This window comes from Anser brachyrhynchus (assembly GCF_964034855.1).
Source record: "Anser brachyrhynchus genome assembly, chromosome: 17".
Classification (NCBI taxonomy): Eukaryota; Metazoa; Chordata; class Aves; order Anseriformes; family Anatidae; genus Anser; species Anser brachyrhynchus.
In genome coordinates, this window is record NC_137710.1 from 7,588,040 (window position 1) to 7,607,997 (window position 19,958).

General features: G+C 44.6%; 1 protein-coding gene across 25 annotated transcripts in view; it reads left to right on the plus strand.

Annotated features, from left to right (window-relative positions):
• The window catches only part of FBRSL1 (fibrosin like 1), a 518,655-nt gene that overhangs the window by 231,908 nt on the left and 266,789 nt on the right, over window positions 1-19,958 (plus strand). For 20 of the 25 annotated variants that reach the window (XM_080558948.1, XM_080558970.1, XM_080558971.1 and 17 more), the window contains one exon: window positions 3,899-3,934. The exons of the other annotated variants lie outside the window; for them this stretch is intronic. In XM_080558948.1, the coding sequence (XP_080415074.1) occupies window positions 3,899-3,934 (36 nt within the window). The remainder of the gene's footprint in view (window positions 1-3,898; window positions 3,935-19,958) is intronic. 25 annotated transcript variants of the gene reach the window in all.

Here is a 19,958-nt window from a genome sequence, read left to right on the forward strand (position 1 = left end):
GTAGTTCCACTTATGCGTCATTAAACGCACAGACCACACTCATTTTGCCCCTAACTAGGAACAGTCTCCCTTAGAAACTCAGGGCATTCCAGACAGCGCTGAAAGAGCCCCGGGAGTCACGAAAGCCGGAGCTCCAGCCCAGCACAGAGGGCCCTGCCCTCCCCGACGTTCTGGGGATCGCGCCCCATGGTGGGAGCAGCCTCCGCGAGCTTGGTGCGGCAGCGGGAGGTACGGGCACGGTGCTCCCCCCGTCCCCCTCATCCCCAGCGTCTCGGCACTGAGTTTTGGAGATGGGAAGGCGTTTGGAAATGCGGGGCGCGGCGGCTCTTCCTGCAGGCAGTTGGCCAGGTGGGGTCACAATGCTCTGTCTTGGAATTGCGTCTTTGGCTGCGTCTCTCCTGCCCGTGGTGCCTTCCTCCGACCAGTTTGGGACGGCCAGAACCAAGCCTTTCTTTGGTGGTGCCAGGGTTAAAGCAGTGAGAGATGGGTTGGGTTGGGGTTTTGGTCACGGGTGAACCAAAGCTACCTGTTAGTGCTGGTCAGGGCGGCACTAGCATGTGTGTTTAGCTGGGTGCTCTGGTGACCATACCTTGCTGTTTGACGTGCTTTTAGAGGAGGCAAAAAATGACCAGAATAGCAAATAAACTATTTTGAGAGCAAGGACTTTATGATAATGTTCCAGGAAAGTGTCCCCATCCTGTAGGTGAGAGCCTCTGCATAAGGCATTGCAGCTGAAGGCTTGCACCAGTTACTGCTCCTGCCAGACAAGCACTCATTCACCACCAAAGGAGGTTGCTTGAAGTTTGGGTAGATGCCAAGTTAAACTTCCACTAAGATTTCTTATATTTGCAGCCACTATTGATTACTTTCCTCGTTATTTGATGTGGGTATTGAGACATATGGATTGAACTATTTTTATATCAACCCCAAAAGATATTCTCCTTAGGAACATCCATCACAGTTGCATGCAAACTATTCTGCTCTGGTGCTTGTAGCTGCTGTTAGTTGGGGCTCTCAAGGCTACTACATGTGGCAGTTTGGTATGGAGTCCCCTAAAGAGCCCGCAGTGTTCCTCACTAGCCGAGAGAGCAATAGCGGTCTGTTAGATGTGCAGAAACATGCATGCAAACAGCTCTGGAGAGCGTGGGGCACGGCTGTGCATAAACCTAATTGTTGGAAAGGATTCTGCAAGTTGAATCCAAAGCATTCGCCGGTTACTAACTTTATACATGCAATAAAAATTCTGAGGGAAGAAAGAAAACGTTTTCCCCCCCCTGATTTCCAGGAAATGTAATGTTAAAACTTGTAAAGGAGAAAGAAGTTCTTAGATGTGAAAAATGCCAGCGTAAATTGCCATTCAGTTTTAATTATTTCTGATGTAACACTGTATTCAACCTTTGTTTATTCTTTTCTACTCAATGGTTTAAATCAGTGGTCTACAGATTCCTGGGGTTCTTGGACAGCTTGGGATGCCTGAAAGTTATCTAAGAAAAGCAGGTCGTTGTTAGCTTGTTTGAACTTGTCATCCAAGGGTCTGCTCCATCCCTGGAAAATTCTTTGGAGGGTCCACAAGTCTCCAAGATTGAAAATAACTGTGTTAAAGTGAGACTGCTTGGAGGGGCTGTTTCCCTAGAGGGAAGCTTTTAACGAAACCTCCTGTTTCTGTTTTTGGTTATTATTTCCAATTTGCTAGACTTTGTTGATCTTTGTTAAAACCAACTTGAGTGAGGGGAAGAAGGGGAAATGCTGCCTTTTCTCCTTTCCTCCTCCCATCTCTTAGAGCAGGTAATTCACCCTCTCGTCGTTTCTGTGTGCGCTTTAGGTGAACTGCCTGCTCGAGCTATCACAAGTGTCAGAACAGGTAATTGTATTTAGCTGTTCAGTGTACTTATGTAGATAGCAGGATATTGTTATTAACCTTTTTTCTATACAAGGCTGAATCCCATGAGTGTTTTGTTTTGTTTTCTTAATGTATTTAGGAGGAGGGATAGGTTCATCTTAGTTTCTCAGAAACAAATAAATGCTACTGCCCTTCATTTCACCAGTCTGTAGCCTTATTTCTGGGCAGTTTACATTAAAGAGGTTTATAAATATCTCCCTATCTTTTTCCAGCATTTGAAGGCAGAGGCCAAAGCAATGTGTAATATGCAAAAGGCCGAAAGTTACACCCTGGGAGCACTTTGTTACTGCTCTCTCAGACTTGCCTGTGAGAGCTGCCCTTTTCCTACAGAGCAGAGATCCTGGAGCTGCAGCAGGACAGCGGTGTGGGCGCTGCGTGCCAGGCCAGGGGATGGGCCCTGGCACCTGGTCCCACATTGGCTGCAGACGTGTGGATGCACAGCTTGCCTTCCTCCGGGCACGCTGCTCCCCGTTCCAGGCAGGCCGGCTGGGGTAAGGCTGCTGGGAGCCCCCGTCCCCCAGCAGCACGCTCACCTAGTTGCTGTTGTCTCTTCTGCACCTCAGAAACGTCTCTGCATGGGCGCTTGGCTGGCAAAGTGCTTCTCTGGTGCCTGGGGCAGTTGCAAGGCACAGAGCACAGGCTGAGGGACAGAAGAATTGAGTCTTGTGCTGAGTGCAGGAGTCTGGAAAGGTTTCTGGATATATTTGGGTTATTTTCTGATCAAAAGGTTTGAAAATGGTAGTAGAGAGGCTCTGTTATCTTACTGGGGGAAAATTGCAAAAGTTTGCAGTAATCCACAGTCTGTGTTAATCAATCTTTTGGGGGTACTGTGCTGTTCTGGTGATTTAGTAACACAGCAACACCTGGCACTGCTGCAGAAAGACAAACAATCCTCGAGACCAGCCTGCAGTGTTCCAGTATTTTTGTTTAGGCTTTGGTACCCACTAGAACATCAGTCTTGGAAATGGGGCTGCTAAGGCTCCCTGAATCCTGTTTAACAAAGTCACGTAGCAAGGGCATCGTGATTGTAAATCACGCTTGGAAATCGGCCTGCAGAGTACGGGTCATGTGCTGCAGCTCCCTCCTTGTCATATGCCACCACTGTTCCAGGCTCCTTTTTACTTTCCAAAAAGAAGGCACAGAGCAGCAGCTGCCGATAGAGGTGGAATTCATTTAGCTGCTTTGAGAAAGCCACTGCCAGCGAAAAACAGCGGCTCAACAGTCTTGGGTTGTAGTGAGGGGAAAGAGATCCAAGTGACTGGAGATGGTATAATAAAAAGGAAAAGAACCAAATGATTTGGCAGCCTGTGAAAGAGGTAAGAATGTGGTAGAGAAAGGAGCAGGAGGAGCTGGAATGAAGAGCAGAAGTAAACAATATAATTTAACTTATTCAAAAGGGACAGAATGCTTATTAAAGCTCTGAGAGATGATAAATTAGTGCTTTGGTGCCATTGTTGCCTCAGATAGAGTTGTCATATGGTAATACTGCAGCGGTGAAGGCTGGAGGCTCGTGAATTCATAGGAGGGGAGTGGAAAGTGGGGTGTATGGTTACATGAGTTGGAGCTGGTGAGGGAAAATGTGCAGCCTGCTTCAGGAGAGCATCCTTGTACCTGCGTGCTGTTCCGTGGAAGCTGCCATTACGTACTGAAGAGGGCCAGTTGAAAACACATACTTCAGTGCATCCTTGAGTCGCTGTTTCTATGAAGATGTATCCCACTCTGAGAGCTTTTACCTTAGTTGGAAGGCGCTGTCGAAGCTCTGCTGTAGTTTATGAAACCCTTGTCTGAAATAGCCCTGGAGCCCTCACCTGGAAATGCTCTTTTGCTGTTACTCCTGTGGCAGCACTCAGAATGTCAGAAGATAATTTGAGGCGCTCTGGTGGTGAAGTTTTCCCCTAAGGAATACTGGGCTGGGGGAGGGAATCTCAAAATGATCTTATCTTACATTACACAGAATCTCTTGCATTACTTACTGTGGCATATTGTTTCCTCCCACAGAGTTCTGCTCAATCGCTTTCAGGAAGAGGCTACTCCGTAAGTCATTTTACAGCTAATTCTTTCACTTCTGTTGATGTTGATTGCAGAGGTTTACATTACCTATTGCATATCCACTGACACGAAAGAAATGCGGAACGTAAAAAATAGGCTTAGAGAAGAGGCCTGTCATGCACGTGGCAAGGGACAGCTCTGACGTGAGAGAGCGTTCGGAGTCTGGGGGCTCCTTGAGTTTAATTTTATGCCTATAGGAAGGGGTTTTTGGTTGTTTTATGGTGCATTTGTGCTAGATAGCCATCTCCTGAGAATTAAAAGATGTGAGAGGGGAGAGTTTTCAACACCGGTGGGAGATGTTTCCCTCCTCTCCTCTCTCGCTCAACCCTGCATAGGTTGTCATTTGTGCATTAAATACAAAAATCAAAGAGAAAATTACTGCACTTTAAGAAGAATTGTGACCCTCACCAGTCTGAACAAAAAGTCAATACTCTCTTGTTTACAAGCTCTGAGTTACAAGACATTGTAGCAGAAAAAAATCCCTTGTTTTCAGAGGACGGTGTTGCTGGTCCCAGGTATAAGTGCTATAGGGCTGGTGGTGCAGGGCCAGGGCACATCTACATACGTATACAGTGCAGTAGTGATGTTGAATTGACCATTTCTGTTCACATGTACCTTATTTGTGTGTACTATAATGACATTTCCTCACATAGAGATGGTATAGTTATTTGTTTATTTGGGTACCTTTGCTGCTCAGTGGTCCAAAAAGGCAGGCACATAGATGTTATTGCATGTATTAATGAAGAAATAGGAGAGGGTATGAGTGGCTTAGCAATGTCAACATGAAAATTCCTGGAATCACACTGTATCTGCCTCCCATAACCAATGTATGGTATGTAGATATCCGTTATGGTATCCTGGTTGTTCAGCCAATAAATCATGTATTCCCTCATTACTGCTGCAAAGGCTGTAGGTAAAGGTGTTTGCTAATCCTGTATGCAAATCTGAATGAGAACATCTACGTGCAGTTAACAATTCCTGCCTACACTTATTGACAATAATTGCGTTTTTCATGACCTTTGCCATGATAAAGTTTTGCCTTCTAGACGCATGGTCTAAAACTCTTATCAAAAGCCATAGCTGTTCACTTTCCATCAATCAAAATGAGTAAACTTTATATCCTTTAGGAACCTGATGAGAGAACTGGTACACAATTTTTCGTGATAATCATATGAATTATTTTCTTTAAATAATTTGTTTGGAAATGTTTGATGGAACCCGTGAGGTCCTACCTGGTGCTGTATGCACAGAGAATGAATTAATTGCTAGGCAGTTCACAATTTATATTCTGATTTCATAGCAACACTGTTGCACGCTATCATATGTATTATCAGAAACACAGAATACAAAGCTAGGCACATTTAAATCACAGATGCTTTAAAAAATAGCACATGACTTGAAAAGTCTTATGGTATTACGAATGTTGTCACAAATTTTTAGACAGTAATGACACGTGTCTCCTAAGTATCCTTCTGTGAAAAGCTTTCCAGCATCCCAGGTGAGTATCATTACTTAATTCACCGAGTGATGAGGAACATTTGCTCTCGTACAGGGATTTAAATCTGTACTTGCAGACCAGTTGAGTGCTGCTCTCCCTGTACGTGAACAGCTGGATCCACCTAAGCTTCTAAAGGCAGATGCTGTATCTTCTTTTTGTCTGTAAAATGCCATGCATGCCTGTGGCACCACATGAATAATAATGAATCATCTTCACAGATTTCATGACTGAGGGCATGGTTGGGGAATGAAACAGTTTCCCACTGGCTATAACATAGGTTTCAAAATCTTAATGGAAAAAGGCCGAAGAGTTCTTTTTAGAGTCTCTAGGCCAGTAAATCAGAGGACTGTTTTCCACCATCACTGAATGTTAAGAAATTTACTTCTGTCTCTCAGATAAATTATTCTGAGAAGATTTCTAGCTCCTTCTCTGTGCATGTTTGGGGACAAGTTTCTTTTATTTAGCCAACCCATAACCTGTCAAGGGAGGTAAGAGCTTTCTGCGCGCCAAGGCAGTATTTTGAGATCATGAGCAGTGTGAGCTGGGGTTGCTTTTCCTTTTGGGTTGTCATTTTCCCTATTAAATTGCCTTCTGCCTCACCAACTACCAGCTGTTGAGGCTGACCGTTTCCCTTAAGACTCCGATGCTGCTCCAAATTGATTCAGCATAAGGCAGAGACTATCACTTCCAGCACTGCCAGACCTCGCTGGCCCAAACCTGTTCTGGAAGCTGATTCTCCCAGGTGGCAGAGATGTTCAAACCACCAGTTCAAGAAGACTGGCCCCAAACCAGGGGTTGTCCGTAATATCCTGTAACAGTTTTCATTTTCTCGTGAAAGCAGCTGTATATGAAACACTAAGTCAGTATTTTGGCTCTGCCCCTGTTTACATCAAATAGGTTGTTTGCCAGACATGGTGAAAGCATGTTAAGAAGTAGTGCTAGCAGGAGGCACGGTGGAGACACCGTTTCTTGTACTTGCCTGATATCCTCCTGATATCTGTGCACGGCTTGTGTCGTTGAAGACTGTCACTTGCAAAATGATGATATATATCGTTACTCTGTGAAGTGCTTGTACCGGGTTTCATAAGCAGCTGTTTAAATACCACAAACTATTTTGTGCGTGTTCATTTTTTAATTAGCTTGCTTCAAATCTGCACGCTTCACCATTCGCTTCCTTCAGCTGTCCTTGCAGACCAGGTTGATTTCAGAAACGCTGGTAAATAAATAAAAGGACGTTTTAAGGAAATGCGCATTTGCAGAAAGAGCACTTGGAACCTGTCGTAGGTCTCTTGAGTGAAAAGTCTCAGTCCAAGGTTTCAGTCAGGCAAGCCAGGCAAGGCCTGCCTGTGTGCTCAGCACAGGTTGGCACCACCTGCCTCGGCAAGCTGGGGGCCCGGGAGCTGAAGTTAAGAAAATTAAATACAAGGGTCTGCATAATAGCTCCTGAGTGCTGAATATTCCAACAACTTCATTGATTTCAGGCTTCCCACGGAGCCTAAATAAGGACCATGCTTGCAATAACTGAAATCCCGGTGTCGCTGAAGTTAACAAAGACCTCTGGTTAACTTCAGCTGCACGCAGATTTAATTTCTACATTTGAAAATTGTGGCCTCCAAAGCGGTGCTAACAGTGACTTGGCGTGTAGTTTCACAGTCTGTCTGAGCAGGTCACAGGCAAAATTTCTTATAAACCAATTTCCCAAAATAAAGTTTTGAAAGGCACGTAGTTTGACATGGATAACATGAGACATATCTGTGTCTGTACTGTTTCTGCAGGCTCCTTATCTCATCAGTAGCGTGTGATCCATATCCTTATCTTACTGAATGTATACTTCCGCTATGCTGAGAAATAGAATGCTAGTTTGTTTATGGAGGTTAATATCTTATTCTCTTTATGACTTGATTGTTACATATATGCGATAAACTACTCTAGCCATTTGTCACACTTCCTGCACACACAAATGAGATTGGTGATTTTAGTCAGAGAGGTCTGTCTGTGTACTCTGAGCAGACAAAACAGATTGTCTTTTTGGTAATAGTATGAGAGGCCTGTCTATCTGAAAATGCACTGATTTGTTGAAAAATAAATGTAAAATTAGAAATTAGCTACATATTGAGGTTTCAGTGTATATCATTTAAGTTGCCTGTGGACCATTTTTCAAATTTCTGATAGCTAAGTCAATTAAAGACCTAACATACTTAGAAAGTAGTTACAACGAACATAAAATCAGTACTTACAGTTAGTTATTAATGGCTAAAAAGTTGGATTTGTTTATAACGTTGGGCTCATCATATAGACAAACCCAAGCTGCAGTTGAACTTGAGTCACTTCTGCAGAGTACAGTAAAGGAAGGAATTGGGAGTATGTGGTAGCTTAAAAAATAAACAAAAAACCTTTTCCAATAAATTATGCAGTTTATTTATAGAACATCTGTGCAGCTGTTCCTCTTCTGAAATGAAAGGGGCTAAAATGCAGGAGTGAATAAACTTGAAAGCATATGGCAAATGGGTAGGCAGTGAACCAACCTGTCTGAGCGTACCTTGGAACAAAAGTGCAGGAGGATGAGATGTCTTTGTTTTGTTTTATTTGTTCTTGAAAGATTTTTATTTTTCATAAAAGCAGTAACGCGCACTTGGCAACAGCGGCTGCTGATTTTTATTCTGAGCTTCTGTAAAATATCAAAGTCTTTGCAGCCCAGTCGAATCCCTGGCAGCTCATCAAATTCTGTTGACTTTACATCTTTCTTGTTGAGCACCGGAAACCAGCGTCTCCGATAACTCAGACTAGCTCATGGGTGTCAAGAAATTTGCAAAAAGTCCCTAAGGCCTGCAGAGCCGGGCGGGTCATCTGGAGCCAGGTCAGTGCTACTTGCACCACGCAACCTGCTTGCTTTCTGCTTTGTGAGGCAGCCCAGGAACGAGCACCTCCGTGCTTGGAGCACCCTGAGCCCTGCCGTACCGCGTGCCTGTGGCCCAGCCTGCCCTGGCTTCCCAGTTGTTAGAGATGATCTTGGTGGCCTTGCAGGATTCTCTCATTGAATCGTGTATCTGTTCTGTGTGCTTGATGGGGCTGTACAGGGTGCTGTCACCGAACGGAGCTGCCCAGCACCACCTTTACTCGCTCAGAGCTCCTTAGCTGGTGCCATGGGCACGTGTGCTGGGTGTTGAGTCGCCTGATTTGCAGCGTGGAGGTGGTCTCTGGTGCAGCAGGCGCAGTGGGAAGGAGGACAGGTATGAGTGACAGCAAAGTGCTAGGTAATCATCAGCCTTGAGCTGTTGACTGTTCGCAGGTTTATATACCCTCATATACCCTGTAAAGCTCTTTTCACGGCCTGTTTTAATTTTGTGCCAGCTCAATGCAGCTCTGTGAAACCCTGAAACAGATGGTCCCCACTAAGGAGGCAGCTCCCACGCCAGAAACCCTCGGTGCGTGTACAGGCAGGTTCGGCGTTTCGGCGTAATGGTTACACAACGCGCGGAAGCTCGTGCCAGCAGCGCTCCGCTGGTCCGCCCGGTGCTTCGCGGATGCTCTTGTGCTCTCAGGCTGGGGACCAAAGTGTCAGATTTAGAAAAGCACCTTCAGCGGCTTCTTTTTCATAAACAGCTCAGCTCAACGCCACAGGTGATGGTTATATACCTTGCCACTTATGTGATTGCCATCGAGAATCCGGCATCCTGAGAGAGATCCATTTCTGCACTAAGATCAGCAAAAGGATTGCACTGAAGCATGTATTGCTTCTGCTTGGGAATTCATGTGTGGTTCAGCTCGTGGGTGTGGAAATGTGCTCAGTGACCAGAGGCAAACCTGACTTGTAACTAATGGGGCTCCTCCACTTGCTGATCTGTCATACGCTAATGAAAAATCTCTCCTCTGTAGGTAGGTAAAATTTTGTAGCTGGGCTGGAAAAATCATTGTATTTTAGGACCTCTGATAAATTAGCATTTTTCCTTGCCAAAAATCAATATTGGAAACAGGGCTCTTGTTATGAATCTAAAACTCCTTGAGCTGGAGCCAAAGTTAAATGATAAAAAAAAAAAAAAAGTGAATTTAATATGCATTTCCTACAATAGTGTGCCTGTGGGCTGGCAAAATGAACAAGATTTTCTGGACAAGATTTATGAATAAAGGAGTAATCATTCCAAAATAAGTATCAATCTTGTTTTGCCATGATGCCAAGTATAAAAAAGGGACTGTAATTGTCTTTCTCTTGTGGACAAGAAGAAGAATGGCAGATATGTTCCCTTCAGGTGGAGCAATGCTCTGTCTTCTTCGAAGACAGGTACTCAGAAAGGGAAAAGAAAAAGGGTCTGTGATAAAGTAATGTGGTCTGTAAGAGCTGTGGCAGTGCAGAGGATGAGAAATAGAAAAATAACAATGTATAATAGAAATATAAAGGATTTTTAAAGGAGGTCTCTCTGTAAGATAGCTAGAATTTTGGAGAGCCAGGAACGTAATTGTGGGTGTCAGTCCAAAGCAGTTAACTTCTGCTGCAGTTCTTTGCGTGTGTTCCTAAATAGCCTCACTTCACAAGAACTCTCCCCATGTTTGAGTTCACCCAGACAAGCCGGGTTTACTGAATAAATACTCCAAGTTTGTTTGTTCTGAGTGCCGAGTGCTGTGTGAGATAGGGCCAGGCTGCTGTAAGCCAGCCAAGGAGCCGGCCCCTTGACTCTGGAGTCTCTCCCATAACCCATGAGCTCCAGTGCTGTTGAGTAATTAGGGCATATATTATTCCAGATTTGTGGGAGCTCTTGAGGGTTTTTGAAATGTCCTATGAAAAGCGTAAGCAGAAGTACAAACATAAATGAACTACATACTTCAGCTTTACAAATACTGGAGCCCATAAACATCCTTACAACACATTTTCCTTTAGAAGTTCCCTTTTCTGAAAATCTGTTTCTTCTTAGACGACTTCTGCTTTTAATTAGGATGAAAAGTCCCATAAATTTTCACTCATCTCCTCAGCCATAAATAAGCACAAAGAGCCCTCTCCAGCTAAGTTTGTCTGCCCAAACCAGCGGCGCTGCAGAGAGGTGGCCGTGGAGCTGCCCGAGCAGCGCTCCGGCAGCAGCAGCGCCCTTTGTCCCTGAGGCACCAGCAGCGTGGGGCGATGCTGATTTCCATAAACCCCCCAACTGCAGGGGAGCCGCAGCCGGCAGACACTGCGAGCCCCTGGGAGCCCCTCGAGGGAAGGGGCAGATGACTTCTGTGTGATTTTTGCCCACGTTTTTAATCTTTCCAGCCATCGCCCCCAGCTTGGCTGGGGGCACTGTGGGGGATCCGGTGGCTAATCTGTCTAAAAAGATGCTGTTGTTATACAAATGCATCCCCTGAAATTCCCCATGCTTCTCGGCTTTTGGGGTAGGATAACCTCGCTGTCGCTGGCCTTGCACACTGAAATGGAGAGTTGTCCAAAATCCATCTTAAATTCACCAGCCTGGAAAGGATTACACCCTTCTGGAGAGGAAGGGCAAAGATTTTGAGAATATCTGGTCTTTATTTCTAGACCTTGTTGATTAAGACTGTCCTGAAGCAGTTGTGTCATATATGAGCTATAGCTTTCCTTGTATGCTAGGGCAGGGTATTTGCTTGTCTGAATGGTTTTCACATCATTATTTGTTCTCCCAGCTCTTTCCTTACAAGCCCTTGCCTTGTTTTACCTTTCTTTTCTTTCCATTTACCAAAACCAACAAAAAGACGATTAAAACGGGCGGTTGATTAGAATCAGGGCTACTTACCAGATGAGCACAATGAACAGGGGAGGAGTGTGGAGCCTCTGGGGGGAGAGAGGTTGTTTCTGATTTTCTGTAATGCTCTGTTAGTCCTGTGCAGTGACAAGTGGCGATGCTAGGGCGTTGTACCTAGAGAAGGGGTTAAAGTAGCCAATTTCTGAGGGCTGCATGATCGTGCTGGAGTTTGCTGTGCTGGGTGCTGTGGTGTGTTCCTCGGAGGAAATTCATGTGGCAGGCGAGTTCACGCTTTCTTGTTTTATCTCATATCTCAATATGCCCTTGCAGAAACCTACACCCAAAACCACGGAGTGTAAGAGGAGCAGCAGAGGAAATAACAGTGACATTAACTCGCAGTGCTATTGTAGAAATGAGACAAAGGACATGTTTTGTTGACCTTAATAGTAAATGAACAAGAGAGAACAAGGAAAAGGGATTGAGTGAATGAACTTTGTGGATGCAATTGGCATTAGAGAATGCCGTCTTCTTCTTGTGTTGCAGGATTTAAAATATTTAATTGTGCAGTTCTGTGGAATAACCTTTTGCCCTTGTGCTCAGGGACTGATTTCTAGTATGTCCCCAAATGGTTGTACCTGTGTTGAACTGCAGGGAAATAAATAGATCTACAGAGGGTCAGTTATTTGGATTGATGATAAAACTAGCTGCTGCATATCTGCAGTGCAAGGAGGGCTTCCTTTAGGTTGGTGGTCTTCACTCAATTTCAGCGCATGCATTTCTTCCTTGTCACCTCCTTTTTTTTAGCTGGAATTCGTTATTAAAGGTTAGAGAGAGATCTTCGCCAATGTCAGAAAACAAAGATGCAGCTTTAATTTAACAAAACAACAGATGCAATCCTAAGTCAGATCTCACCCCATAGAAGGGTTTTAGTAGCATATTGAAGGTGTGGTGGCTCTGCTGTGACAACTGCACATGGGGGAAAATCTGTTGTATGTTGCAGGTTGGGGTTTCACTCTTTCTCACTTCGTGTTTCAGCCTGGCTGCAATATACCAGGCTGCTAAGACGTAAATATAGTGGGGAACTTAACTGTGTGTGCAGCAGAAAGGCAGCGCTCCCCCATTTGGGAGGGGTGAAAGAAGAGAGGAACGGCACCGTGCTTGCTCCTGTAGGGAGGGCAGCCAGCCAGGGGAGGAGCCCAGAGCGCTGTTAGGCTCCTGCTGCAAGACTCAAATTGTTACTGGAAGGACCGGACTTCTCATCTGCTTTGCTAGGAGAGGAGCTTTCAGATGGAAGCCCTACTCAGCCGTGTGAAATGTTTCCTGCACAGTGTCAGAGCTTTCACTTCCCATCGCGTTAGCATTTCAGCTTTGCAGTTCCTCGTTGTTGATCCCAGCCCCAGTCGCTGTGACTTGCTGGTGACATTTTAGAAAGTGAAATAACACCCAGGTGCCCTTTCTCCTTCTTGTGGCAAATAAATAAACGAAACTGTAGGAGGCTCGATGTAAAACTTGAAGACAGGCAGGGAATGCAGCTCAAGGGGAAAAATGTAGACGAATCCATAGCGTGCAGCCCATGTGTGAGATGAGTCGCACTGGGATGGGAGACCTTGCAATACTGTTTGGTAACTGGTAAGGCCAAGTACTCTTTTTTATTGGTAGGCTATTCGTTTGAGGAAACAGCTTTGTGGAGGCAGTGGTGTAATTCAGAAGCCCAGTGGTTGACATACCCCAAGGTTGGTCATTATAAGTCTTGTTTTAAAATCTGCTGATGGATGAGACTAATGTTACGAGAGAAATTTTTAACTTCCAGTTAAAAAATACCCGATGTTCAGCTTAGTTGCAGCTGATTGTAGCTGTTCTTTCATTTTTCAGCTCATCACAGGTCAGGAACTCAAAGGCACAGAGGCTGAATAGAACTGTTCATCACTCTGAGCCCTGCTTTGTTTTTGTGGGAATTGTCTGCTCCTGTAGCACTTTGTTTCATTACTTTTTAAAGTTTGGTTTACTAACCTGCTCTTGGAGCAGACACGAGCACCAAAGCTACTTTTTAATTAGCCCTGTGGCCCATCCGGTGTGTGTGCGCTAACGTCTTGGCTGCACAATGTATTTCCAGTGGAAAGGAGCAGTCTGCCATAGAGTCTTGTAACCTTGAGGTCAGTTTTGAGCTCAAAATTGCTTTTGATTATGGTGTTAGTATGTGTCTCAAAAAAAAAAAATAATCCAGCAAGCATTCGGGGTCCTTACATGGCGCTGCTGAGTTACACGCTCAAATAATGTCACATCTTGATTTTAAAGGAATTAACTGTTTTATTTAAGGATTCTTTCTGGATACAGTAATGTACTACTAATTGCGAATATTCAGAGTTTTGCAACCAGAATAGAGGAAAGATTAACACACTGTTACATCATAATAGGCACGTCTGCAGTGGTTTCTACAGGAATGTAGCCTGATTCATACCTTGACTGTCTACGTTTTATCTCTGTGTGGTATGATGGGTAAGACTTGCTCTTTGTGTGCCTAAACACTTACGGCCTAGATCTGTAGTATCCCGAGGAATTTTCTGGTCTGATTAATTTGCCACACATTTTTCAGAAAGCGTCATTGCCAGTCTTCAAGAAACATGATAGGGCTGTGTAGTTGTTAGGTGTTTGCAAACCTCAGTCAATTTATTTAGATTGGTACTTTGCTGCCTGTAAATAAAAACAAGTTTGGGGTTTGATTCAGAAGCTATGGGGTGTGGTTCTTAAGTTTTTTGGGCATGGTTGGACTTGATGTTGGGACGGTTCCTGGTACCCTAGTAATCAGCTAACCCAAACAGGAAGATTTTTGGCCCTGTGGTAGCGATCAGAGTGCTGTAGGTGAAGGATGATGCAGACTGCATAGCATGTGGTTTTAATTCAGGCAGCAGCACACTCAGACCAGTCAGTAATTACCAAGGGGAAAAAATGGTAACATCGAGATGGGTGAAGCGTACATCGGTTTTAACAGGTTGATGAACCAGTGCTGTCAACTTCAGTGGTTAACAGCTCTGTTTTGTCACATATCACTTATACTCTCCAAAGAGCCAGAGGTAAGCAAGTCAAAATATAATTGTTGTCTGCAGGGTTTCACCCTACCTCCCATTGCAGAGTAAGCTTCAGCTCTACTTTTCTTCAGAATAATTCTTGGTGATTTCCGTGTATCATCAGATCATTGTGACAGCTATGAGAACTCCAGAAGTGATCTCTTGATGAGTTACCAAGGCCATGTGTGTGCCCTCTTTTTGTGTCCTGGTTAAGAACGCCAAATTAAGACAGCAAGAGAAATTTCTTGCTGACTTCACTGGGTGAGGGCTGACCTTCACGCTCCAGGCAGCAGCATGAACAGCTGAGACGTTAAATGTAGTAGGCTACTTACATTGTAAGGAACCAGAGATTCAGAATTTGTTCTCAGAAAGCACTCGTGTTTGAAAGGTTCTTCTCTGTAAGCATTTTTCATAGCAAGATACAAGCAGGTGTTGACACAAGCATGGTTGTAAGGCTCGTGATCAAAGCTAGATCAAACCCCCTCTTCCAGCCTGCAGGACAAGTTTTCCCCACAGTATTTGCACCGTTCTTCCAAAGCTGCTTAATAGCATCTAGGCCAAGCAGCAGACTGGTTTACGAGGAAAAGGGCTTGAAGCATGAAGATTAGGATATGACAGTGAAGAAGCCTGGGGCCAGTAAGCTCTGTGTAACTGGCAGGCGTTGAGCTGGGATGGGTGGAGGGTGGTCACAGATTTGTTTAAGGCATCTTTCCCTCCCCCTCAGGACTTGCTGTTCTCTGAAGAGCCCTGGTTTGCATCACTTCTAATGAGCCAGGGAAGAGGGCGGGAGAGGGTAATGAATGGTCCCTTGAAAAGACGAGCCAGAAATACACGCCACACGATGACCCAGTCAGCCTGTTTCACTGCAGCCAGTTTCCTGCCGAAGATTCATTTCGAAGAGATTGTGAGAGCACTCAAACAGGAAGCTGCAACTTCACCAAACGGTTTCGGTATCAGTGTGTTATCTGTGGTCATTCCCCTCTACAGCTTGCGGCGAGCTTCTGGTTAGCAGAGAAAGACACTTTGAGCTGAGCTGGCATCAGTTCCCACCTACTTAATCAGTTAAGTTGTGAGCCGTGCGGTTAGCTCGAGTCCCCTGGTTGTCTTGTGGATTGCCAGTGACAGGAAGGTGGAGATGCATTGAGTGGTTTAGACAGGAATAGCTTGGTTATCTGATGGTCACCCCAGAGACTGATAAAATTATGTGAGCTCTTTTCTGAGAAGACATCAAAAAAGCAGAAACTGTTGTCTGCAACCACCTGAAGAGTTTACAACGTCAAGGGAAATTTTGCTTATCTTAAAAGCCTCAAAACTGTTAAGCCGTCTTCACTGCAGACCACAGCAGTGCCTCAGACTCCTGGTGCACGGGATGAAGCTAGAAGAGCCCCTCACGTGCAAAGCTGTAAAATCATATTGAGGAAACAATAGAGATCAAATCTTCAAAAACTACTTGGGCACTTCAAACTGGAGGTGAACAACTTGAAACAGATGAGAGAAAGCAGTCTTTTCCGAGGGAACACCCCCATACGTTTTTGGAAAACTTGGTCTCTCTGAGGCGCTCGCATTGCCAGGAGTTTGGGCACGCCAAGCAGTGAGTGTCTGCAAAGCATGGCTGCTTGATGAGCCTGGACTAGCGAGAAGCCAAAACGGTGGTGGCAGTGACACGGGCTGGCAAAGCTTAGGACAGGGAAGGTGGTCATAATGTCCGGACCACTTAGGGCACCTGATTTGTTTTCCTTGTATGTTTGCTGAGCAAACTGCAGGGTTACAATGGACAAGCTTCAGAAAGAGACCGGGGGCTAATGAGGCTTTAAATTAGGACTTTAAACGTGCCCTTGGGCAAGTTGCTGTGAACCTCAGTGCCCGAGTTTCTCTCTCTGAAATGGAGCAGGGATACTCATTGCTGCTGCATGTTGAGGTACGCGGATGGAAAGTATGCTACTGAATGGCACATTTGTAAGGGCATGCATCTGTGTACAGGGCTTGTAGGATGCTTTTGTCTGCTTGTGCTGCGTGGCTCAGAGTCTTTCAGTGGCAACCATAACAATCACTGCGTTTTTGACTCAAAGCTATTTCCTTTCCTGGTGCAGATTGTCTGGTATGCATAACGTGTTAATTTAACAAAGCAGTTCTTTTGATACAGCTTTAATTTTTTAACAACAGCTCGGAGGCAATGATGTACAGATTATATAGTGTCAGTTTCCCAATTAAAGTTTTACAGGAAAATACTCTGGTTTTGCTTTAAGCATGTGTTGAATTCTTCCTTGCGGCACTTGTGCAAATGAAAACTGTGCTATTGCAAAGCATCCATTTGAAACCTTGAAATATTTATTGCAGCTGCATTGAATACTGAAGCAGGAATCTTCCTGTAGGCTTGTTGATGTCTGTCATACGCATATATTTTGTAATTAAATGTCTGGAAGTGTGTGTGTATGTATGTGCGGTTGGGTTCTTGTGCTCTAGGTTTTTGCAGGTTTTGTTGTTGTTGAGCTGCTTTTCCTGAGAGAAATTTTTAACACGTCCCTTTTAAGATTTCCTATGAAATCTTAGCCAAGGCAAGACCGCATCTTTGAAGTGTAATGTAATAAAAATAAGGCTCCTATTAATTGTTGTGCAAAATGTTGAGGAGGTGACTAAACTGCTGCCCTTGCTTGAATGTCAGGCCTTGTGAAGATCATCCCCGTGGCATAACATGCCCATTTGGAGGATGTGGGATGAAGAGTACCTGAAGGGACTAGGAGGATATATTTTATTCTTGAAACATTACCCACAGTCTGAATAATTACATATATCTGTTATTTTTAATGTTATTTTCTCTTTCCCCTTCTTTCTCCCAGCCCTTTGTCTCAGATAATACCAGGTCAGTGACTTCTGTTTCTGTCACCTGGAACCAACAGGGACTGACTGTGTCCAAAATCGTCTGCTGGTCTAGGAAAGCCTGCAACCCAGGGGATGCCACTGTGTGGAGCATAAGCTGAAACTCCTAGGGCAAAGCAACATAGGGCTGGTTTTAGAGGGGACTAGGAGTCGTCAGCTCCAGCAGCAGCAGAGCATGCCATTGGAAAGCTGCAGAGGCAAACACCTGGTGGCATCTCCCTCCCTGGTGGCACCAGCCACTGCTCACCCTACCAGTGGCACGTCCCAGCTCAGAAGTCTCACCCCCCTGGAAGCTGGGAGATGATCAGAACTGAACTGGAGTGTCAGATAGCTAATGGAGGTTAGCCTGCAGCCTGTGGTAGCATTAGCTGTTGCCCAGATCTGCAAAGAAACACAAAGATCTTTGCAAATGCATCTAAATCCAGCCATTAATGGGATTTTGAAAGAGGGAAGGTGCAGCTGCTTTTACTGGATAGTGAGTGCGATCTCTGAACGTGCGACAAGCCAGCAGCCGGCGGCAGGGGTTTCAGAGTGTGCTGCACATCTGAAATGCTCTCTGCTGCCCAAGTGCCAAGGAAACCACCTGCCCGCTCTGAAACCAAATGCTGCAGTCTCATGTGTTGAGCACTTCCCTTGTTTTCTTTCTTTTTCTTTCTTTTTATTTCCAGCCGATCTATTTGGATTAGTCCTACTGCTAGATAATTACGGCTTTCATATTCACATCTTTTTCTCAAGCTTGGCTGCATTATTTTTGGGCATCTATTTAAGACTTTATTATTTTTTTAAAACATATTGTGTCCTTATTTGCATATTTGTATTTCAGAACAAACAAACAATGTCTCACAGTACATCTTTGTTCAAGTATTTTTCTTAACAAACAGAACTTTTTCAGGCATGCCAGAATCAGCTTCATTATATAAATCCTATTTATGGATCCTACTTAGAGCATGGAGGGGAGGGATTTAAAGGGGCGATTTCCACAAACGCTTTATCTGGTGCTGTATGAGAAGGTAGGGTAACAATTGTTCAATATTTCAAGGAAAGATAAGAGATTACAGCAGGTCCCCAGAGGAATGGCCTTTCTGTCTTTCTGTCTTGTCAGTGTTTCTTCTTAACTTCACTGTTGTTTCCTTCATCAGATACTGAAACAGAGACCCAGGACCTAAACAGAAGGGCAGAAGGCCTGGGGAGGTAGGCTAGGTCTGCAGGATGACGGGCATTGCATAGGAAGCCTTAGTAGACACTAAACAAGATCAGCGCACAAACCTTTCACTTTGCTGCAGTATGATGGGCTCTTCATACATAAATTAAAAAAAAATAGGCATTTATGTGGGAAATAAAAGCCAAGGCATTCATTATCAAAGCCAAAAGAAATTGATTCTGCAGCAGTATTTTGTTCCAGTGACTCTATTTGTATAATGTCCAATGATTGATGTAAAGTTAATCATTTTATCTGAAAGATGTTAGTGCAAGCTGACAATTAGGCTCTGCATCGCTGATTGGCTTCACTGTCGTTGGCACGGAGAACAAAAGTAGGGACAGCATAGCCTGTCAGGTCCCACTTCATCCGCAGACTTGGTAGGTTTAAAGTATCTTGGGGGAAGGGAGAACAGCAAATCTGGGAATTTTGGAAAGAGTTTCTATTGATTTCCTCAGTTGAATGATGGCCACTGAGCTGTTGGGTTGGCAGGATTGGTACTATAGTTGCCTTTCAGAAATAAATGCTAAAATCTGAGTATTCTGGCAAATATAAAGGGAATCATTTCTTCAAAAGATTCCAGTAACACTGCTGGGCTGAATGAGAAAAATGGTGGAAGTTGTTTTAGGCAGTGTAGTTTAAATGAAGTATGCGAGTTGAAACATGCAAGAAGAGCTATGCAAATGAACTTCAGATGAATCTGGTGGTTAGCAAGAAAGGCTTTGGCATGTTTTTAGCTAAAGTGTCTGTGCGTTACCCATCTGGTTGGCCCAAAGTGCTATGACACATTGTGCACCGGTGACTAACGCTTTAAAGTTTCTGTTCAGGTGGTTGGGTCAGCAATCAAAACGGGCTCGTTGGGAAGATCAAAGAGGAGGGCAGGTTCTCGAAAGAGAAAGAAAAATTAGAAGGGCAGTTTGCAGTTTCTCATTAATTTTCTTCATTGCTATACTGGACAGCCAGGGAGAGTGAGGAGAAGATGATTGCGTGAAGGGGTTGAGTAATGTCGAAATGTACAGGAACAAAGCTGCAGCAGGTCTGCCTGCCAGCTCTTTGTTGTGGGGTGCAGGGGCAGGCAGGATGGATCTCAGAGGCATGGCACGAGGTGTGCAAACGGTTTGGCCTCTGAACAATGCATTGGGCACCTAATGGTTTTATCCAGAGCTTTTGTGGGGCAAGGGCTGATTTGTGTGTATGTGTTTTTTTTCCAGAGTTGTTTTACTGGAGGAGTGGAGTGAGAAAGAAAGATCCTCAATAGGACTAGTTTCTGCTTTGTGTTACGGATGCTTTACACCCGGTCTGATCAAAACCTTATCTCTGATCCGTCTGTGCCTTGGGCAAACATCCTTGTGTGTATTCTATTCAGGTAGCTCTTTACCTCGCTGGCCTTGGACAATGAGTGGGAGAACAGTAGGCTTTTTTTCATCTCTGTGACAGCAGTGGAGAGTTGCAGGAATCCCAAGAGAGCCCTGCACATAGATGGAGAGGGGCTTCGCAGGCTAAACAGGACCGCAGCACGGCTGCGGCTTGTGGCTTTGCCGAGCGTGGTGTTTTTTACTCAGCAGACCTTCTCAAGTTGATTGATTTTGTCAGAATTTGCTTTAAAAGAAATGAGTTCTTATCAGTGGTAGTGAAACCTAAGGCAAACATGTCATTGAAAATAAGCTTACAATGGCTTGATCAA